We start from the raw sequence: 24662 nt of genomic DNA, 5'->3' as shown, positions 1-24662 counted from the left end.
ACTTAGCCTCACTATTTCGACTACCTTTCAAGGGAAAATTTTTTTTTGAAATCGGATTTGTTTTACTCAAGATATCGACGTGACGGACAGACGGAAAGACGGACAGACAAAATTTTTATTGCGGATTCGTCATCTATGAACATAGGCAAACACTTTGCCCTTACCGTCTGCTTCGAATTCCATCAATTACACACGGCATCGTAATCCTATAAGCCCCTTTGGACTTCGTACGGGGCTAAAAATTCTTCGAAGTTTGTGTGGCTGGTGAAAGGTGATCAAAAACCGAAAACTTGCACTTTTCTTACAAAAATTTATCCAGTTACACGAGCCGTACAGGATCGTGTGGGGTGTCATTAGAAAGGTAATTGCATGAACTTCCGGGGCAAATATGCACAGTTGAAGATTTCAACCGAAAAAAGACTGAAAACTTACACTTTTCTTACAGAAATTTCTCGAGGTACACGAAACGTACATGGTCGTGTGGGGTGTCATTTGAAAGGTAATTGCATGTTATTTCAGGGAAAGTAGAGCTTACGGAAGTTAAACATTTCAACTTCTCATAATTCGCTTCCAAACTCCAGTAAGACCCTATTTGCCGCGGAAGTACATGCAATTACCTTTCTAATGACACTCCACACGACCCTGTACGGCTCGTGTAACTGGAGAAGTGTTTGTAAGAAAAGTGCAAGTTTTCGGTTTTTGATGACCTCTTACCAGCCACACAAGCTTCGAAGAATTTCTTTGAAAGTGGTTTTGGCTTCTGGAGTCGAACACCTTACTGGACACATACCAACAATTTCAATAGAAAATGCGTCAGATTTCGATCTTCTGTTTTTCAGAAGAATCCATCGGACTGGCCCGAAGGGCCTTCTGATTTTTGTATGGAAAAAGGGCAACGAAGAACGTTTTGCAAAATTCCTTTATACAACGCCCGAAGGGCTTTTTTGAGGCTGTCCGGCACTGTTTTCACTCGACTCTCTTGAGACTATGACATTGTATATGGATCCGTAATACCACACGAATCTCAATTCATTTTAAAAGTCCATCAACATTTTTCTTCTTTTCATTTTATTTAACAAAAAAATCTTAAACTATTTTATTACATTGCGTATAAGTAAATAATTCGTAAATAAGTGTAACTAATATTAACTATAATACTTCTCTCACCACAATCCCCCAGTTTCATTAAAGTTACGGAGTGAGTCAGTTTACTGTATCCTAAACGACGTCTATCTATCTTACAGCTTGAGCTATTGTTCAACTCTCGGCGGCTGACATGATGTACCTAAACAGCTTTCAAATTGTTGTTTTGTCTAGTGTTATTGCTGCTCTCGTAGTCGGATCAGACTACAACCAATTAAAACAAGAACTTGAGGACAGTCATATCTACCATATTTGATCTAGAATAGATTTATGTAGTCCACAGATCATCTTCAAGTTACGGTACTTTCAGACGTAGCCTCACTAAGTTTCGTTCATTGAGTCTTTTGTATGAATTCTTTTTTTTTGAAGTTCTGTTACTTCCTTTGCTGTAAGTGACACAAGATCTTCACAGGTGTTGTATGGATCATTATGGGAAAAAAAAGAAGAAAAAGGTCAAGGTCAAGTTTCATCCCTAATGATCCAAATAACTACAACCTAAGGTGTACAGTCGGTTAGAATTTTTTTTATCAACAATTCGCTTCATTTACATCTCTCTGACCAAAAATATTTTATTCGTATCCCTAAGTCGTCGTCTGACAAACTAGCTAAGTTAAAATCGTTTAATTTTAAAAACATTTAAATAAAAGATAAATTATAGAAATTGTAAAACCTCACGATGTCAGTCGAAATTTAATACAAATTTTAGTCATCGTGAATGTGATGCTCCACAATGTTCTTGATTTCGTCTGTAGCAGCTCTCAGCAAATTCAATTTCTTTTGAATTCCATCGTCAGCATTATTTTCATTTTGGTTGTGATAGTCAAGCACTAGGTCATGTAAATTTTCTGGGAAACTATGAGCATGTCCATCAGCATGACTGTGTTCGTGACCGGCTGAAATTATTAAATAAAAAAAAATATTCGTTGCATTATCTTTGCTATAATTTTGGTTAAAAGAGTTGAGTTGGTTATGGTTACGTATTTCATTTAAATCATTATTTAGTTCAACCATCTGATGACGTCGATTGTGCGGTATATTTCCATAAAAAAAGGTTCATTCCATTTCGTATGAAAACATTCAAATCAATATATTGAGCTAATATTGTATGCACGAAACTTTAGAGGCAGCAGTGCCAGGTACAATCGTTTAACCTTGCTTAATGTTAAAAATGTTGTTAGAACATTTGCCCTACAGTCCCGAGCTTACATCATATACAAAATGATGTAATAGATAAGTCACAACAAAGGAATACTTTTGCGTTTTATTGAAGAACCCGCGTCTGTATTCAAATTCACACTTTTCTTGATGGTAAAAGGCTACATTTTGATATAAGGCTTGATTTCCGCTTAGCAAAAAAGTACTTCGTGTGATAGACAAAATTGAATTTTTCCAATTTTTGCTTTGTTTACTTAACGGCTCTCACATAGAGCACTTTTTGTTGAGTGGAAACCAGGGCCTACTTTTTGGAAACTAATTTCTTGAATTTCTTGAAATTTCTAGAATTTTATCGAATTTCTTAAAATTTATCGAATTCGAGAAATTCGAGAAACTTCAAGAAACTTCAAGAAACTCGAGAAATTAGTTTCTTGAAATTTCTTGAATTTCTCGAAGTTTCCCGAATTTCTTGAATTTTCTGGAATTTCTTGAAATTTCAGGAATTCGAGAAATTCAAGAAACTTTGAGAAATTCAAGAAATATTTCTCGAAATTTCTTGAATTTCTCGAAGTTTCTTGAATTTCTCAAAGTTTCTTGAATTTCTCGATTTTCTCTAAAAGTTTCTAAAAAGTAGGCCCTGGTGGAAACCATACTTAAGCATGGAAGAAATCGGCGTAAGTAAATAAATTGGTATTGGTAATAGAGACTGTGAATATGATACGGAAGACAAAATCATTTTTCGTACGTTCTTAAGATGTTAACTGCTTCCGGAAATCCTGGACGAGTTCACTACGATATTCTACATCTACATAGTACACGTCACAAATCTCGCATAACACAATTCTCTTCTAAGCTCGTTCACTCTACAAGCCCCCCACGATGTTCGATTAGAGACAAAGAAAAGATTGTTGAAATCCAAGACACATGCTCGTTGCTAAATTGCTTTGTTTAAATATCTTACATCAAGATTTAAAACGGTCATGACGAACCAATAAAATGAGATTAGATTACAGTTGTTATATTGCTCTTTGTTTCAACGCGGTAATTAGTGGCTGAGGCAAGTCTTTTATCGTTTTGGGAGTCAATGAGCTAATCAGACTAATTCAATTTGACTTTAATTTTTTTGATGTAATAAAGATATTCCGGTCGACTTTATCTCGTTGAGCAGAGTTTTCAATATTGAAATGTTACATGTTTGATAACCGTCACACGAGCTCAGTTCATTATTCTCCGTTTGTTTAACTACATTTGGAATGAAGATCAGTTTTAATTGCCGGTAGTTTGTTTGTATTTGGCGGAGAGACCAGATAGTCAAAGAGCCCAAGGAGATGCGGGAAAACAGGAAAAGTAGGAAAATATGCAATTTTGCTGGCTATATTGCATATAGCTATTCAGGCATGAGCGCTGACGGAGAAACCTCGGCGGCGGCTAGCCGAAAAAAAATTCTCGGCGGCGGCGAAAAAGTCGGCTTGAGCCGGCTTAAAACGGCTCGGCTGGAGGTTCCTTTTAACTTTTTTTCCAAATAAAAACGTTTAGATAAATTCATGGAAAATGAACTAGTAAGCATGAAAATGAAATTGTACGGAAAGCGAAAATGTAGGTAGATTAGGTTGTTCAAAGTGCAAGTGGAACTGGTCTTGTTACAAGCAAGTCTCTAAGTCTAAGGTTCACTAACACGTCAAGTTTTATTGCCTCAAAACTTGAACTAAATGGAAAATCATGCTCCGGTACACTCATTTAACTCATTAAGAAAATGGTTTTCGAGAAGAAATCGAAAGCTCACGAAAATCAAGTAAAAACTGAAAAGAAAAAAAAAATCGAGAAAATTCGCAAAGATCGATAAAGTTTTCTCAAATTTGTGAATTAACTGATTGTGCGCCTTCGGCTCGTTCCGCAAAGGTCATACTTGCCAAAACAACAAACTTAGAAGCGAGGACGTAATATACCATTCTGGAAAATTCATGAAAATTCAAGAAAATTTTCAAAATTTTCTTAATTTTGAAAAAAAAAATTGAAAATGTACTTGAGCTGCTTAGGATCAACAGGAATCTCGGTTTTCAGAATTATTTCACCCATTCACCTTTCGAAATCTTTATTTCATTTTCCAGCCGTTTCAAGCCGGCTTGAGCCGTGTTTTTGGCACCGGCTCGGCTGCGGCGTGGCTTGCTCAAAAATGGCCGGCGGCGGCTTGTTCGGCGGCTTATTTTCGGCGGCGCTCATGCCTGTAGCTATTGTTGTACAAACCCGATTTTCTGTTTCGTCTCGTCAATACCTTTCATTTGATGTATCGCACACGATTTTTTAGGGAAAAAATCCTGAGAAATGCTTGAAAAACTAGTGAAAAACGTTCAAAACAAAACAAAAACAATGTTTCGGGAACTTGACTCTAAACATCCATCGCTGTTTTGAAGCATTTTCCCGTTGAGTCGCAACAACGTGATTACGCTAGAAAGTTAGGGGGGACGCAAAACAGAGGTAAATAACGTAAAAACCCAACATACAACTGTTTTTTTTTTACTTTTACGTTGTTTACCACTGTTTTGCCTGCCCACCTAACTTTCTAGCGTTATCACGTTGTTGCGACTCAACGGGTAGTGCTTCAAAACAGCTACGGATGTTTAAAGTCAAGTTACCGAGACATTGTTTTTGTTTTGTTTTCAATGTTTTTCACTAGTTTTTCAAACCTTTCTCAGGATTTTTTCGCTTGATGAATCATGTGCGATTCATCAAAATCATTTTCATTATACGGTACTCGTCAACGTAACCCCACTTAATTTTTCGTCAAGTAGTTCGTAACCTCAATTAATTGACATTAATTGCGTTCAATTTACTGGTTTTTACATGCAAACCATTCGTTCAATTCATTTGATATTTTTCGACATGTCAGAGAGCTGGGATCATGTCTGACGTTTACAAGGTCATGAAAATGATGACGAGACGAAATAGAAAATCGGGTTTGTACAACAATAGTTATATGCGAGAAAGCAAGCAAAACTGCATATTTTCATACTTTTCCTGATTTCCCGCATCTCCCAAGCAGTGATGTTAATTCGTTTTACTGAGGGAAGTCGGTGAAATCTTTACATCCCAAAAGTTATCCGAAAGAAAAAAATTTCTAACTAGTCTACATGTCTCATGCAACAAACAAAATTTCATTTATAACCAAATTTTCTATCAAAATTAATTTCGGCATCGTATCACTCAGCGTTTCCGCAAACTGTTCAATGTCTGCTGAAAATATTTTTTTTTTATTAATTTTCGAAAATAGGAAATGTCTTACATTTCATATCAGATGTCTGATATGTACAAACAAAAACGCTCGGTTCATCGTTTTGCGAACAAAACGAATATTATTGTTACGTTATGAGTTTTGATTGCATGACGAAACAGACAATTCGACACTGTATATAAATATAACCGTTTATGATAACGTCCATTTTTATGGCATTGTCAGCACCAATTTTTTTAATCACCAGAATGCAATTATAACCCATTAATGAAAGCAAATAAACTGTAATCGGACGAGCGATACAAGTGACAATGTATATCGATGACTAATTAAACTATATTTCGTAAGAAGGTAGCACATTGTTGTTTACATGAATGATTTTCGGCTTGACTCAAAAGGTTGAACTTATCTTTTGTTACAAAAAGTCAACGGATCTTAAGAGCAAGCAAATATGTTTTCCTCGTTTGATTATGTTCTTGGAAAACATTTTCCACACTTGATAGAATGTGCTTCCCACACATTTTCGAAACTAAAAACGAGCCGTCAGAACTGTCGGAGCGTTTGCTGCGACTGAGCCCAGTACGAACCCGTACATCTATTCACGCCGTAAGTGTGCCTAAAATTTGAATTTTTAATTGAACGATTTGATGAAAAAGTGAACCAAAAAATACATTTCAACGCTTCACTGTATGAAAATGACGCTACGTTAAAAAGACCTCCGCACTTTCCATTTTGAATTTCGACCGCACTTACGGCGTGAATTGCGCACGTGACCCTAGTGCGTCTGTCACCCTAGTTGAAGTCAAATTATTATGAAATGTGTACATCTTACAAATTGCGCATAGCGCAATAACGAAGCCCCGTACGACGTTCCTTTCAAATGTAACACAAATTTCAAGTTGACCTAAAATTTTAATTTATTGAGAGGCCTAAGGCCTAGTTACGGCCTTAGTCCAACGACCCAAATTTAATTTTTTTTCAACATCATTATATTCGGCCTTCGATTACCTTCCAAATGAAACAAAAATTAGGAAAATCGGATGAAATTTACTCGAGATATATGCAAAACACACTTAGGGCCGTGGAGAGGCCTTAGTCCAAGGACCCAAATTTTAAATTTTTTTCAACAACATTCTATTCGATGTTCAATTACCTTTTAAATGAAACAAAAATTAGGAAAATCGGGCGAAATTTACTCGAGATATATGCAAAATACACTTAGGGCCGTGTAGCGGGCTTAGTCCAGGGACCCAAATTTAATTTTTTTTCAACAACATTCTATTCCTCGTTCGATTACTTTTCAAATGAAACAAAAATTAGGAAAATCGGATCAAATTTACTCGAGTTATATGCAAAGTACACTTAGGGCCGAGGAGCGGCCTCAGTCCAAGGACCTAATTTTCAAACGTTTTTCTCACCACATTCTTTTCGGTATTCAATTACCTTTCATATAAGACAAAAATTAGCAAAATTGGATGAGATTTACTCGATTTATATGCAAAATACACTTAGGGCCGAGTAGCCTTTCACTTCTAGGGCCCTAACTCACGGGCCATTCACCCGATTTTAATAAACTTTTTTTTCCTGGATCGGTATCGACATTACCTATCTTTTGCCGTTTCATTTACATTTCCAACGTTTTTTTTGCCGTAAATATCCCCAAAAGACCTTAAATCACTTAGGTGGCCCTAACTCACGAAGGGCCGACCTAAATATGCCCATCTTCGACCTTAGCTTCACTATTTTGACTATCTTTCAGAGAATTTTTTTTTTTTGAAATCGGATTTGATTTACTCAAGATATCGACGTGACGGACAGACAAAATTTTTATTGCGGATTCGTCATCTACGAACATAGGCAAACACTTTGCCCTTACCGTCTGCTTCGAATTCCATCAATTACACACGGCATCGTAATCCTATAAGCCCCTTTGTACTTCGTACGGGGCTAAAAACCAGTTCCCATGAATAGCAATATCATTCCCTTAATTGGCTTGTGGACGCAAACTGTCATCTATATGCTACTCAAAGTACTGGCACAATAGGACATGGATCTTCTTGACGTTTTCACTACTTGTCAGCAAATTTTCTTTAGCTGAATATATGGCGCTGTTGTAGTTTTCAGGGTAAAACGTCACGAAACCACCCTATTCAGATATGAGAATGAGGATACTGTTTTTGTTGTTTTCCAGGGTAAGCTAGTACGTCGTCCCATGCCCTATATTTTTGTGACTGGGTTTTTAACTTACTATCATCGTAACGAAAATCAGTCTCTACATCAAGTTTCATAAAGTTTCGACGTCCGCAGAATGTAAAATCCATTACTCGAGATAAAAGTGGAAAAGTCTCTCGGCTTCGCCTCGGATCAACAGAATTCACACGAAAAGTCTTCTTTTCTCTGTTTTTCTATTGTCTTTTTTCACTAGTGACGAAACGGATATAGACTTTTTGCCACCAAAACACAATGCTTATCGAGAAAAACTAACCATTCGTTTATTCCATTGACTGAAAGTCATGGGTCTTACGAATGATAAACACTCTAAAATGTTTGTCACACAATGTTCATTCCTAGATGCCACGATAACTTGAGTAATTCTAAACGGATTTCCAAAAACTTTTTTTTTAATCGACGAGGAATTAAATTCCTCAGATCAAGTTCGAAGATGGGCTATGAAGGACCGATGATCTCAAATATATTCCCAAAAGAATTTTTGTCGCGTCGCTTGATGCCACGATAACTCGAGTAGTTTTCGACGGATTTCCAAAAACTTTTTTTTAATCGACGAATTAAATCCCTTAGGTTAAGTTCGAAGATGAACTATAAGAGACGGGTGATCTTAGAGATATTCTCAAAAGAATTTTTGTTTTGTCGCTTGATTCCACGATAACTCGAGTAGTTTTCGACAGATTTCCATTTTTTTTAATTCGACGAGGTATTAAATTTCTGAAGTTAAGTTCGAAGATGGGCTATAACAGACGGGTGATCTTAGAGATACTCTTAAAAGAATTTTTGAGTTATCGCTTGATAACACGAATTCTCGAGTAATTCCTAACGGATTTCCAAAAACTTCTTTTTATTCGAAGGGGAATTAAATTTTTGAGGTTAATTTTGAGGACGAACGATTGATCTTAGAGATATTCCCAAAAGAATTTTTGTCGCGTCGCTTGATAGCACGATAACTTGAGTAATCCTCAACAGATTAAAAAAAAATTATTCGATTAAGAATGAAATTCGTGAGGGTAACCAGATCATCATCTATATAGTCTACTTATCATACGGAGTAATTTTCGACAGCTTTCCAAAAACGTTTGTACTGAAATTACTCGGGCTAAGCTAAGTTCGTTAATCGAAATCCTGTAGTATTTATTCCGAAAAAACTTGCTGTCTATGCTAGAAAAAAAATATTAACGAGTGTGAACTTTGCCAGAGCGAAGCGAGAGCCGTAATCACACGAGTTGCATACCTTATTCATAAGCAAATAGGGCCAATTTTCAGTAGAACATCGAAAATATTTGACGTTTCATTTGAAACATTCAGCTACGCTGATTCGACATCTTTGTCGAACGAAAATATTCCCTTAGAATTATTTGCTAAAAAAGTCTTATAATCTAGAAAATGTCAACGAGTGTGAACTTTGCGGCCAGAGCGAAACGAGTTTAAATTTATTCGGGAGTTTAGCAAGAAATACGTCCTCATTACAGCGTCTTTTACCAGACACAGTAATATCGAAACATCTTTTGTTTGAAAATGTAGAAATAAGCGAGGTTCAGAACCTTGAAAATACGCTCCCTTTGTTTATTCAGAAATTTGATTTTCAATAAAATAAAAGGAGCGAACAATTTATGACAAAACAAGACAAAGAGCTACTTTGATCAAGATCAATCTAATATTTGTGTAACAATTACAAAAATGTATTGAGAAAATATCAGTCAGTCAATATCAGTCAATATCAGTCAATACAGTCAAGGGACCTGACCCACCCATAAGGTGGGGCCTAGTTGATATACATAATTGCAGTGAAGCGTAGGAATTTAGATGTTCAATCACAATCACAATGAAAACGATCGACCGAAGATGCTGAAACATGAAAGTGACAGCAAAGAAAGTAAATTCACATCGACATAAACTTGATCATCATTTGTGTTGAATCATAGTTCCACTCTGACAATCAAGGAGAACAACATCGCTTCAGCGACTCATCATTCCTTCATTTCTTTCAAACAATGTAATTCATGAAGTGGTTATTGCAAACTCACGTTGAACTTATGCAGGGCTTTGCCCTTACGGTAATGCCATCCAATTCCATTTGCAATATGTTTCAAGGTTAATTTCATGTACCGTGTGTATTATAAGCTATAAATGGGCCGGCGCGGCAATGCGAACGACGACTGGACTAGTACATATATATACCAATTATGAATGTTTGTTGAAGCAAAATAAGAAAGGTGCTTACTACAAGTTCACCTTAAGTATATGTTGTTCATTGCATAACGACCTTTCAGAAATATTAAACAATTTCAATTCAGTGACTGTTTCATGCGAACTTATAAATATACACAATACGTATGCCCACTACAATAACTTGATTATTAGTATGTTACGTCACTGTTTGTAAATATTTGTTTAGGCAAGTGTGAGGTTTGCGGAACGAGCCGAAGGCGAGTGGGGTAATCACACATGCCTAAACAAGCATTTACAAGCAGTGACGTAACACATTTTACATGTTTGTGGACGGTAAGTGCATTTTCCCTGTCGCAAACAGTGATGTAAAGTGCACTTTACCGTGCATAAGCATGTAATAGAAATTGAAACATTTGAATCGATGAAACACACCATCAAGTGCAAATCGGCAATTATTTAACATTACGGAGCCGATTGTTTTGGGTGGGTTCATTATTCAAATGCACGTTTTTAGGTGCGATCTGGACTGATACTCACGAATGTTGTTTTCGATGATTTATTATTATTATTATTTCTGTTGTTTGTGTGTTGTGCTGAGTGGAATTGAATGATAAAATCAACAACAACAACAACAAAATGAAACACAAAAATGGTAACATTAATATGAAACGTCCATACCATTAAGTCATTGTGGCGCATAGAGTCAGTAGAGTTATTGCGACGTAGATATTTATTTTACTTGAAGACTCTTTTCCATCGGATTAGACATGGATGAAGGTCTTATTTCTTGACAAATTTTGAAAAGCTGCTAAAGTTACACGAATCCTTGGTCATATCTTAACGAACGAATTAATTTCGACGAGATAAATTTAGCAATTCAGGAAAAGCAGTGGTTCAAAGAAACCCATCGGGAAATCCAAAAGCCCATCTTTTCGGGCGACTGTTTCTGCTCATAATTTACAAGCTGTTCGAAAAGACAGATGCTGGTACGAATAGTGTCACTTTTATCATGCGTGTAGTGTGTACATCGCGAGCGGAGCGAGCGAAAAGAAAGTTTCGATTAATTAAAGATAGAGCCAGGATTGGCCCAATTGCCAAAGACAATCTTTGCGTTATACAACGTTTTAAAGGATGACCTCCTGACGTCGTCCTATCTTATACTGAATTTCTTAACAAGTTTCATTGAATTTGTAGACCATGGCTCGGATCGGATATCTCCACCACAAAAGAGACTTCGTTCTTTTCGTAACAAAAAATAGATTTTCTCTCTACCGAAATCTACGTACATTTGTGTATCATAAGAGTCGCTTATAAAATCATCGTTTTTCGGACTCAAGTACTCAACCAGTCCGAGCACTCCCACATTTTTTCGAAACATAGAAACATTGTGCGAAAATCGCGAGTTTCGCGAGTATCGGGAAATCACCCGAGTTAAGTTTTTCAAATAAAACTTTTCAAAATTATCAGTGAACCTTTCGGGTAATTACCCACCCGGACTGGCTAGCTAACGGCCCTGAGTCGCGTTGTTTTTATCATCGACACACAATGGAACGGTGTTGGTGTGGAAAATTTTTAACTGTAAACATTTTCGACAATGATTTTGTTTGGTTTAATTCACCAGTAAAACTTCTAAAGCGGAGATATTTGCCATGACCATTAAAATGCACTAACAGCACATAATTGGAGCAAATATTGGATTCGTTTAACAAGAGATGCTTTTAACCGAAACGTGTAGCTTACAATGCTGATCGATGTTGTTCTAATTTTTGCATATTATGCTAATGAACCGCCTTTCCGAATAATATTTTTTATTGTACCAAATGATTAGCACACACTCTGTGTACTTAGCTTATCTTCATGAAAATATTTTTCTCCGCTCGACCTGTGAAATTGCATAAAAATATTAATTCGGGCTAAACGAGAATGCCAACAAATATGTATTCATCGTTGCTCATGTGATGGATGAGACCGATAAGTGAAGAACAAATAAAAATGTTTTTTTTTGTCTTTCGTTAGTCCCATTGCTGCTAATGAGACCTAATATTGAAACAATTGCAGGCATTAACAAAACAGATGTTTGTTGGAAAACATTGCGGAGATAAAATGCCCGACTTTGGTCTGTTTCCACTGTACACACTTTGCTTCGTATATTGACACAAATATTCAAAAAAACGAAATTTTTTGTGTCACCAGGAAAATTCAAAACTTCCAACTTCCTAGCAAGGTCTTATGCAAACATTCATCATAATTCACGACATGAGGTTATGCACCGCAAATTACCTTCCTTGTTTACGTCGGTGAGTAGGCATTGTTCACGTGTAAATTTACTTTCGATTTTTCTCCATTGAAAATGATTATTATTCGATTGCGATTCGTTGGTCACGAACGAATAAAAAATCATAAAAGTTATTAACATCTTCGCAACAATTGCAACAGAATGTTGTAATGGACAACAATTTTAAATGTAAAGAGTAAATAGCGAAAGGGTAATGACCTATGCGCACGTTCAACACTTCCAATCCAAGCTGTGCATTTCTTTTAATATTAAAAATTAATTTATTCATACAGTTTCCACACTCATAGACTCGTAGGTACAGTGTCAGCAAATGAAAATTTTAATGTGTTGGCAATTTTTGTGTGAACATTTTCATAGGAAAGTAACATTGCGGTCAGGTCTCTTTACCTCGTTAAAAAAAACTCTTTGCGGAACATGGTAAAATCAACCAATCGAACAGACAAAGTATCTGGTTGTTCCACAGATCAAACAGGTATGGTCTATTGTCCGTCCGGAGGACATAAAAATGTGATTTTCGTACTTAAACGCACTCATTTTCATATTATTTTGACATAAAATGTGAGTGTGTTTAAGACGAATTCGCCGATCGACCATACCTGTTCTAGACTTTCATTGAAACCAATACACACGCGGTGTGTACTTTCATCGTGCTGCGGACCCGGTATACGTATGGGTCTATACTATTTAGTGTTGTGGTCATCAAATGAATGTTAATGAATATAAAACAATGAAATCTCTTTTACATGTGTAAAGGTGCTTTCAGTCTCAAATAAATTCATCCGTTTACACAAAAAATGTTCATCCGTGTACTTGACAGATGTGTTTTAACAATAGTGAAATTAGTCAACGCCTTTTCTAAAGTATAGTTTCCACTTAAAAAGAGCACTCCGTTTAGCCTCCGTTTACATGACAGTTGTAAAATAGAACAAAGGAACTGTCACGTAAACGGAGTAAAAATTGAAATAAATTCAATTTCCACTCCGTTTGCGTGACAGTTATTTTGTTCTATTTTACAACTGTCATGTAGACGGAGGCTAAACGGAGTGCTCTTTTTAAGTGGAAACTATACTTAACACGTGCTCCATTGTTAAAATACATCTGTCAAGTACACGGATGAACTAAACGGACGACTCTGAATTGGGCTTAAAGTATAGTTTCCACTTAAAAAGAGCACTCCGTTTAGCCTCCGTCTACATGACAGTTGTAAAATAGAACAAAGGAACTGTCACGTAAACGGAGTGAAAAATTGAAATAAATTCAATTTCCACTCCGTTTGCGTGACAGTTCTTTTGTTCTATTTTACAACTGTCATGTAGACGGAGGCTAAACGGAGTGCTCTTTTTAAGTGGAAACTATACTTAAGAGTGTATTAACCACTATATGACTTGTAGGGAAACCCTTTTTTTGTTCATGTGAGAAAAGAGGGTATTCTATACGCTGCTCTTTTATACCCTGTAACAGAGAGAGAGAGAGAGATTTTTATACCCGGGAGAGAAGGCAGTCACACATTAAATGATGACATGAACTTACATCATATAAAGTGGCGGTTACGTAAATTGACAAAAATGCAGTTGGTATGACAAAAAGTTTAACGTAAGTCAATGACGAAACTGATTGTGAAGGTCTTGGTTTTTCTTAGAAAATGTAATACAAATTACGTGCAAAACTTTGCTTAATTGTAAAACGGGAAATCACCTTAACAATATATTCATTATTGCTTGTAAGAAAAGTCCCCTACGTCTGTTCCAGTTTTGTTGCCAAATTTGGAACGCAATTTATGAATGAGTTTCATTGTGCCCAACAAGACATCGTTTACCACTTGGCACCTTAGAGTAATTATACCTAGAGAGGAAATTTTTACGACGAAATGTGGTCCGAACATCAGTTTTGTATAATGTTCACATTTCGTATATTTTTACACCAATGTATGCGTTGACGCTATTTCGCTTTTGATAGTTCAATTTGCCCTCTAAATGCCATTCGGTGGATTTCATTCTGGATAGTTTGGAGAGCGGCAAATAATTAAGAGGGTAACTACCAATAAACATTTCGTATTTCATGTTGGGACCACATATTTTACGTAATTTTGTTCGAAATTTCCTCGCTAGGTATAATTACTCTCCTTGGCGCACACACATGATTTGAACAGTCAAAATCGGAGCTATTAATGCTATAGATGTCATCGACAAATTAATCATCGAATCTCTTACTTCATTTGTTCCAACTAGATTTTCGCTTAAAATCACAGATTAACGTCCGTTAAACATTGAAAAAGTGTCGATGTCATTAACAGATGATATTAGAATACTTTTCAATCATTTTTCAAACATGCAAAAGAAATCTTCGTGACACGTTTGATATAAAAAGCAATAAATTGCAATTTTGCATGTTGCTGTCGGGTTTTTTTACTCTCGTTTCAAATGCCACCATACGGCCACTCTAGGTCATAAAATGTTGTTTTTGTTTTTGTTTAATTTGTCGACACGAATATTTATGTTTTTTTCCGATGAAATGTTTGCGTATAATATGATATTCAAAGTGCCGAGAGCTGACGTGCATAATATCTACCTTTTTTTTGCTTTGGTACATTTTAAGAAATGAATGACGAAAACAATCTCTCAAGTTAACTAATTTGTTATATGAATTCGAAACAAAGAGAAATTGCGTTCAATGAAATTCTAAGAAAACGAATATATTTACATATATACACCTCTACCTCGCTACAGTCACGTCGTCACGTGTCGCATAGAAAATAATGTCCGGCAATTTTCAGAAATAAATTTTATTGATGCGAATGTGCATAAATTAAACTAAAGAAACGGTTGGTAGTTCCCACAAGATTTTATTGCGTTTAATAAACCGATGCGCGCATTTCTGTGATCAATTAGCATAATCTCAAAATGCATTTTCACAAAATAAATCAACAAAACGTCGTGGGTATTTTGTTATGGATGGGTATGCAATCGTCGATTGTGATGGAAAATCCATTTTTACCGTAAAAGTTGTCGTAAAATACCATCGATTTTAGGCAATTGATCATTCGCATCAAAAAGTTTTTTATTTTTAAATGATCAAAGACACTATGTTCATTCAAAATTTAAGTTTAAAAAAAATCTACGCGTTCAAATTAGTTTTATAAAAATAAAATTAAAATTAATTCATTTTTGCACTGACTGCGAAATCGCACCTTGTCAGCACCTTGTCAGTTTGCTGTCTACTGAAATGTATGGAATTTATGAAATTTTTATTTTTTTTGGTTGGTACCATTTGCTATGCAGTAAGTGAATATTAGCGCGAATACTTTGAATATGTAGTTTCAATTTGATTTATAAAAAAATTAAAACAATATTTACCCATGCCGTAGAAGTACTTTTGTCTTATAAAATCATAATTTATCGAAATAAAATAAAAAGTCCTGAATGCGAATGATTAATTGCCGAAGAAGACAATTCAAAGTTACTATAACAGAAAATCGTTGTTGCCGAAAACTATAAACATTAACGAACTATATGAAAAAGGCAGCAGATTTTGGTTTTGATTTTGTCAAGTTGAATTTCAGTGTAGAACCTGGCTGTAAATTACCAACCCATTTGATCGATTACTCGTTTAAGGAATCTATTTCTTTAATTAAATTAATTAAAATTTGATATTATTTAAAAAAAAACCTTGGAACGAGCCGAACAATTCGTATGATCTGGAATTTCCAATTGTATCACAGAAATCGGTTAAATTTGCATTTAAAATGTTTGTCGATTTATTTGACTGGATCTGCGTTGGGTAATCAAAATTCCAGATCATAAGAATTGTTCGGCTCGTTCCAAGTTTTTTTTTACAATAAGAATCAGATTTTAATTAAATTAATTGGAGAACTAGACGCAAATGCGACTTTAATTCGCCACCCACCGGTTCAAAAAGTATTTCGGTACATGTTGTGGTATTGTCGGTAATGAGCTGACATTCAGAAAATTAAAAAACGAGTCCGATGTTTTTGAACGACATTCAACAGGGCTGGTACAAAAATCAAAAATGTTCTAAACAGCAACAATAAAAATTGTTCTAAGTTACACCCCTGCTCCCGAGTAGCCTTTTTTCGATATCTTCTCTCTTTATTGCACTCATACCATTGTATCAATGTAACAGAGAAAGGCAATGGTCATTTCAGGCTAATATTGTAGCCTGAAATCAGATAATATTTACTCGGGGTTTGAGTAAGAGAGAAATTCTTCGATGAATTTTGTAATTTTCGCTTTTGTTACCTGGTTCTACAAGGTTTTTAGACCCGTACGAAGTACTGGGGTCTTATAGGTTTACGCATACGTTTGTAACACGTCGAATTGGACTCCCTGAGTAAGGGGAAACCTATTGTGGTTGTCCAGAGATGCCAAATCAGCAAGAAAAAAAATGTCCGTCTGTCCGTCCGTCCGTCCGTCTGTCTGTCTGCACGATAACTTGAGTAAAACGCATCCGATTTTGAAAATTCTTTTTTTCCCCGTTTGGTAATGTCAAAAGACAGGCTAAGTTCGAAGATGAGTGATTTTGGATCGACCCCTCCTGAGCTGGGGCCCAATAAGTGCTTTACGGTTTTTCGAAGATATCTCCGGACATTTAAACGTTAAACTTGTAAGTGATACGTCAAATAAAAGGTATTTACAATACCGATCGACAAAAAAAAAAGTTTATGGAAATCGGATGACCGACTTGGTGTGAAACAGGCACAGGGCGGCAAGCAGTTTTTGCTTGTAGGTCGGCCAAATTTGAACATATTTCGTCTGTTTTAGCTTTATTAGATAGGTATTGACCGTACCAATCAGGGAAAAATTTTTTTTGAAATTATGTTCTCCGGAGCGTGAGCTAGGTCTCTTGGAGTGAGCTCTTATCTGGCTACTCGGCCGTACAGTGAACGTGGAGCATTTTGTCAATATCTCGAGTAAATTTTGACCGAATTTCATGATTTTTTTTTTGTTTGAAAGGTATTAACGAATGTAAAGCGTCGGTACTATTTTCGGTTTCCTAACAAAATGGCTGCCGGCGGCCATATTGGATTTTAGTAAAATAGAAATATCTTGGGAAAAATGGTTCTTAGAGAGTTTCTGTTAACATGGAAATAATTTGTTATGTGTGTGGGGTGTTTCAGGCATTCCATATATGGACATCTATATATATACCTATATACAGCTATATTGAGCTATATACAGGCATATAGAGCTATATAATAGCATATTCATCTGTGAAATGTTTATTTATAGTGAAATATAGGTAAATACAGCGGTATATAGCTGTTTAAATAGGAATTTATGAAATTTGACTTCGTACGGGGCTGTCTATATTGTCTCCGGCAATTTATTTGTATATGATAACAAGGCAAAGAGTGGATAATGCAAGTGATTTTAAAGCGCGAATAGCTTTTCAGTAGAAAATGAAGTAAGAGAAATGAAGAGTTTCACATTAAAGGCTTTTGATACGAATAGGTGTTTCGTACGGGTCGGCGTTAGCTATGTTTTTTTGTGATTTGTCGAATTCAACGTATACGAAAAAATCGTCAACAATTTTCCTGGAATATTTTTTATTCGACATTAATGGATTCGTTGGCAATTCTATTTGCGAAATGAATTCGATTTAATTAAATGTTTATGAATTACGAAAGAAGAATTCAACTGAAATTAGCGTATATTTTTGCATGTGTATCAAAAGGTATAATAGCTGCAGTAATTGAAGGCATTATTTCGAGAACGAGACAGATGGAATTATACGTTTACAACACATCATTTTCGATAAACGGTTTTAGTCGACTTACATGTTGTATATGAAAACACTCTTCCATTCACTTGGAACACTAATATACTTTACTATCTACCCCATGCGCAAGTTGACCATTACTTAGCAATTTGCTCCATTCGAAAATGATCCGTTACATGTTGATTATTTTTAGTTCATTTTCTTCATTTTCCAATGTAAAAATCTGGCATCGGGCATCGGGTTTTTCGACAAGTGTAGTTTTAAGCCTCGCCTTCACAAAATTGTTATCCCCTGTGATGAATTACTTTCGTTAGATGCTAACCTATTGTTCAAATTTGTGTCTGATTTCTGACTATCAGTAAAACAAAACAACTAACGGATATTAACGTGGAAAGCATCGTCCTAGCATTTCGTTTCTGGCCCGATAACTCCTCCCCAATTCTAGACCGAAAGGTAACGTGTTATTGAATACCCAGGAAACTTGTGAGAAAAATTGAAAAGTCGAGTTTTCGTGTGAAGTTTGTTGATCCGAGTCGCACCAGAGTTCAACAAGCTCAATGAAACACAACTGCCATCCCGAATTATGTGTATAGGGACTTCACATAAGAATCAATTTGAATTTATCGAAATTACGGATTACGGACGAAGGACTCTCGTTTCATGTACAGTCAGAGGCAGTGAAATTTCGGTATTAATTTGCTTTTGAAATTATCGAGAGAAAAACCTAATTAACTTTTGTCAATCGTCGAATAATCGTATACGAGGTAAGTATACATTTACGACTCTTAAGTTATCGCCTACGTTTAATGGTTGAACTTAAAATGATTTAGATAGAAAATATTATCGAATATCAAGCACTCTCGATAAGATTGTTAAGCGTAAAGTATAGTCATAACCAATTAAAAGCATAATCAACTTACTTATAAAAGTGAGGCCAAACATTAGCGAATAGCCAAAAATCACAGCAAAGAACTGCAGTATGCCGGATCGACCTTTCTGCAAAATTTCAAAGAACACCACGTACAGCAGTGTTCCCGATGCAAGCCCTTGCAGAATAGCAGAAATCAGTCCGGTGGTTGACGATTCACCGGATATCAAAATTCCAATGCCGATACCCATCGGACTAACAGCGGCAAATGTGAACACATAGACGAATGCTAGCCATTTCTGGGTCTTAGCCACAATCAACTCGACGCCAACACAAAATGCTAATACTAATTTATGAGCTGCAACCGCTCCAAACATATACCATACGGTTGCCGACGTATCTTCCAGGCCGACTGCTAATCCTTCGAACAGTTCGTGGACGGACAATGCCAGCACAATTAATAGACCGCGCAGCGATGAAACAATCAAATCATCATCAGCCACATCTGGCAAATGTGAATGGGCATGATGAATGTGGTTGTGATGGCCGTTTAAACCGTCCGATACAGTCATTGGGCCTGATATCGAACTGATTTGATTGTTTTGTTTCGGGACAATGTGTGCGTGTGTGTGCGGCTGATAGAAACTACTTTCCGTTTCGTTGGATATCAGATCGGCAACACTGCTGTGTCTATCACCATTGTGGTTTTTCGCATTTTTCGCCGACATTATGGTACTGTTCCGTATGCTGACGCCACGCTGAAATGCATTGTCCGCACACCGTGCATTTTTGCCCCGCCTATTCAGGTACAAATGAACCAATTCTTCCACGAAGTACATTGTGAAAAATCCGATGCACATGAGAAACTCGGCAAAATGAAATTTAAGCTCGGGCAAATCACCAGATTCCTGCAGCTGTTCGATATTTTCCTTTACCTCGGGCAACAAATGCATAAATGTTGTGCATAGTAGGACACCACCGCCGAACGCTAACAGCAGCGAAACAATCAGACTAGCACGCTTGTGAGCTGTTCCAACGGCATCGGTTAATTTAAACCAAGAGGCCAATTTGAATGGTGCCAAGCCGGCTACAAGTGCGGCTAAAAATAGGACTACCATTGCTATGGCTTTGGCTGTGATTGGATTACTTTCATCCTCATGATCGTCGTCATGGTCGTCATGCTTATTAACTACATCACTAAACAGATCGTTAAATGTGTTTTGACTCATTATGGCTTCAAGAGGTTCAGTTGTCTTTCTTCTTCTGTTTTCTACTTTTCTTTGCCTTTAACAACGAAAAAAAAATTAAATTGTCAAAGAAATTCGTGGTAAGTAACACTCTCTCTTTAGCTCTCTTTCTTCGCTTCCACACCTTTTACTTTGAGATTAATACAACGAGATAAATATATCAGAAAAACAAATCACTTTATTCAACATTCATCAAGCACTAGCATGCTATTCCACGAAAATGCAATTATTGAACCTGTTCATAATAAACATTCTTACAGGCACTACAACACCACATCGCTAACCGAATTTTTTATTTTTATTTTAACTTCTTTTCTACTACTTTTCGCGGTTATTATGTCTGTACGCATCCACTGTTCAAACTAGACTTGAAAAAAGCATACGAATACGAAAACTTAACCGCCTCTTTCAGCGGATAGGTAGGTATGTTTATTCAGTTGAAAATTTTACAATTCTCCATCTAAAAACTACACTATAACACTCTGGACAACTATACCGACACACCGAAATGTGCGCACACGAAACACTCTCGCTTGAAAGTGGGATATGGAGAATTTGTCTTTCCAGTTTTATATACACAATCAGCGAATCGACTCCAAAGATAAAACGTTTTTGCGATGATTAATGAAATTGGTTGCCGACGAGACGATCGAATGTTTGTGTACGATTTTGAGTTTGGATTATTGAAATTTCGACATAATTGTTTAGAGCGATCGGCATTTGATCTCTATCTTTATACTACCGGCAATAATGTTTCTTTGATAAGATTCAAGATGATGATCGTGACATGCGAATTAAATCAATTAAGTTTTAGTGATGTATGCACGTCGGCTATGCAATGTTTTTTTTGAAGCTAGAGGAACATCGAAACAAAATTTTTCATGCCAATAACGCACTCCAAGCATTAGTGGTCTCTAACAAGGGTACTGAAACTGGACAGTGTGTCAGTGACACAGAGTGTCATACAACAGTAAAAAACTGAAAGAAAAACCATTTCATACAAAATAGTACTCTATTGGACAGCTGACTATAATCACTTTTGCTTGAAGTGCGTTGTCCATTGCGAGCACTGACTTCGGCTCGGATTTTCGACCAACTTCAAAAAAGATTTGTGTAATTAACTCTCAAATTCCAAAAACAACGGAATATCCCACACCTTGATGCTTGTAGCATGCGTAAAGTCCATTTTTTTAAGTTGATTGCGGCTGGTATAATCGGCACGAGCACAATATGATGTTTGGATTGATCTGCAATTTAAATTTTTTGCACGTCAGCACACCGTCTCTTTATTTCTATTGTTCTTCTTTTATAAGGAATCTTATCGAAAAACAAAAATTCTTAGAACGTAAGGCGGATACGTAATAGGTTTCGTTGTTAAGACTCTTATCAACATCCACCGTTAACATCAATGTAAATTTTCGCTTTTGTTTTCCAAATCAATCTCTCTATCTCTCTCTCTTTTCGTAGAAAAGTGACGCCCTCTATAGAGCAACTCCAGTTCCAATTAACACTTTCGATTTTCTATGGAAAAGCAAAGATCAAAAGTTAAGTTTATCTCTCATATTTTTGACGTATCGTGATCTTTGCTAACTTACACCAAACATGCCAATAGTTGAGAACATTTACGCTTCCCAATTGGCACTTTTGGTATAAACTAGCAACAGTATTAGCAAAGATCACGATATGTCAAAATTATACACTCGAGAGGTGGCATGATGACGCTGATGCTAAAAATTACATGGGCACCCAGACATGTTTGAAAATGACAGCGCCACCATGCCATCGAAACGCTTCCTTGTATGAAAATGACGCTGCGTTAGAAAGACTTGCGTGAGAATGATTTTGAATTTCGACCGCACTTACGACGTGAATTCACTGAACATGGCGGCTATCGGTAACGCCTTCGAGCTGCAATTTTTTATGAAAATTACAACAAAGTTCAGCGGATTTTTGCGAAAACGGCCTCAGTGATCGGCGTTACCTCCTCATGTAAAGCCTTAAGTCTTAAGACTCTTTCTCTTCTTTGAACTCTACTCGATGAGCGATTTTATTTGCGGAATTTATGTCCATTGTATTGACACAGTCTCGTTGAAAATATCACCTCAGCCGAAACTGCATCATCAACATAAAATAAAAACGCTCACACAAATGTTGAATCCATTCCAATGAGATTATTTTTACAAGATAGTTATCGCGTTGGAAATTTTCCCCTGTCATAAACAACAGTACATCGATTACTAATTAAACCGATAAAACGCCCAAAATAACCAATTTATGGCGAAATATGAAGCGGCCCACTCCAATAATTTATACAATTACGACAATCAAATGATTTATAGCCAGCGGGCCCCACTTCAGTTCGAAATCATGTGATTTTATTTCGATTTAGCTATTTCGGGCCCGTTAACAACAACAAATTTCTCTGCTGTCGAATAATTGTAATCAGAACAAACATGTATGAATGAATGGGCCTTTGAGTGCTTTACGACTGAAAAACACTTAGCGCTATAGATACGACTATAAAATGAAGAAAAAAAATATTGAAGAAAGATATTTATAAAACCTACGTGATAACTGATATGGGCCTGACGAATTATTCATACGGGCCGCGAAATGTTGTAGTGCCACACATTCATAATTTCGCATTTCAGTGCTTTTTGTACGAATTGTGTGAATATTGTACAGTCGTGGGAGAATTTTCTTTGATTGAATCTTCACCCACTCGCCCACTGACTCGCCTTTTAGAAACAGCAAACATATCTCCTAAACTTGCGAAATCTGAAATTCCTTTTTGTTTAACCTATTACCAAAGCAGGGGCTATTTAGTTGAATTAATTTGCAGAAATTCGCCAAAATTCGTCGAAATTCGCCGAAATTCTCCCAAATTAAAAAATTCAAATTTTGAAAATTTTCTTCCAAATTTATGTTTTTTGAAATATTTTGCTAGTTTTGTGATATAGCATAACAAAAATATGCAAGAATCTACCAAATTCACAAATATATGTAAAATTCACAAAATTAGGACATTTTTCATCGTTTTTCCAAAAAAAAGCCATCATGGCTTCCCGGTTAAAAATAGATTTCTAGAATGTCTTGGCCAAAAATATGTAACTAAGTTCTACGATTCTTTGAAATTTCTTAAAATCATGTATAAATTCACAAAAAATCGAGAAAATTCGTCAAAATTCGCCAAAATTCGTCAAAATTCGCCAAAATTCGTCAAATTCTCCAAATTCGCCAAAATTCGCTGAAAATTCAACTAAATAGCCCCTGTACCAAAGTGATCGATACTTCTTCGGTTTTCCTATATATCTTACTATTTACATACGAAGTCACTAATAGACAGAGTTCATCATCGTTAAGAGTCATATCGCCAAAACTTCAGGTGATTTTATTAACTTTGCGAACAAGCGGTCCAACGAGCTATCACTCATTAAAACCGGAGACCGCTTGTTCCCCAATCACCTGAAGTTTTGGCGATATGACGTATGCACGAAGTGTTTTATAAGTCAAGGGAATAAATATTTCTAAAAATGGCTTAAATGTTTCTTTCTGGACTGCAGAAGTGACCACAGTCTAAGCAGTTGTGAAAAATCATCTCCGACAATTTTACATACAATATTGACGTAGATGATAGGAAATATTACAATTTCTCTGTTAGAAATGATAGGCTGGGTGGGAGTTGCGGGAATCGTTAATAATTTTTACAGTTGGCTCATCATTACAATTGGTTAAATCCCACATTTAAAAAAGATAAAAGTTGAACTTGCAAAGATTGTTCTGTTAAGTAAATGGACAACAAAGCCGACAGTGTGAAAGTGTTAAGTCAGCATTTTTGAAAAAGACCAGTCCAAAGGAATTTAATGTTTGGCTCTTTTTCGGAGATATTTTACGTCAAACTTTCTTTTTGGTTTCTTACGATGGAATCAGCAACTAATTTATAGTTACTGGGTAAATAGTGTCACTCTCAAGCTTTATGCAACCGATGTAAAGAAAGTTTGACGTAAAATATCTCCGAAAAAGAGCCAAACATTAAATTCCTTTGGAGTGGTCTTTTTCAAAAATGCTGACTTAACACTTTCACACTGTCGGCTTTATTGTCCATTTACTTAACAGAAGCAATCTTCGCAAGTTCAACTTTTATCTTTTTTAAATGTGGGATTTAACCAATTGTAATGATGAGCCACTGTAAAAATTATTAACGATTCACGCAACTCCCTGTGATAAAAACCGCTTTCGCACAGCACAGGCGAGAGAATAGTTATTTTCTCCCCTCCACTGAAACTTTGGAAAAGCGTTGTTCTTAAATAGGGGCAAACATTTCCACTTCCTCGGGTGAGTTGTACGCTATGGCCACAAACAACACCACTGAAATACAAATCCCGACTTATCTATCTTCTCTCGTTGAACAAATAACTATCATGCAGCAGTCCAATGTAATTTTCAATTCAATCTTCAACTGGCAGATTTTTTTTATTTGTTGTTCAGACAGCTTATCAAAATCCTTTTTCCCTTGAAGTTCAAGGCTTGAACGTTTCGTTTGTGCCCAAACGTAACTGATGTTGGTAGCTAGAAGCTAAAACTAGG

The 24662-nt window shown here is 36.2% G+C and overlaps 1 protein-coding gene across 1 annotated transcript; it reads right to left on the bottom strand.

Moving 5' to 3' along the window:
- Positions 1-1051: 1051 nt before the first annotated feature.
- LOC119083575 (zinc transporter ZIP1-like) lies at positions 1052-20624 on the bottom strand. The gene is made up of 2 exons (XM_037193321.1): positions 18881-20624; positions 1052-2036 (listed from the first exon to the last, which is right to left on the bottom strand). Exons 1-2 carry the CDS (start codon positions 20055-20057, stop codon positions 1846-1848), a joined length of 1368 nt encoding a protein of 455 aa, XP_037049216.1. The 5' UTR covers positions 20058-20624; the 3' UTR covers positions 1052-1845.
- Positions 20625-24662: the final 4038 nt, after the last annotated feature.

This window comes from Bradysia coprophila, unplaced genomic scaffold, assembly GCF_014529535.1.
Source record: "Bradysia coprophila strain Holo2 unplaced genomic scaffold, BU_Bcop_v1 contig_70, whole genome shotgun sequence".
Taxonomy (NCBI): domain Eukaryota; kingdom Metazoa; phylum Arthropoda; class Insecta; order Diptera; family Sciaridae; genus Bradysia; species Bradysia coprophila.
The sequence above is the reverse complement of the archived record's forward strand: the minus strand, read 5'-3'. Positions and strand labels throughout refer to the sequence as shown.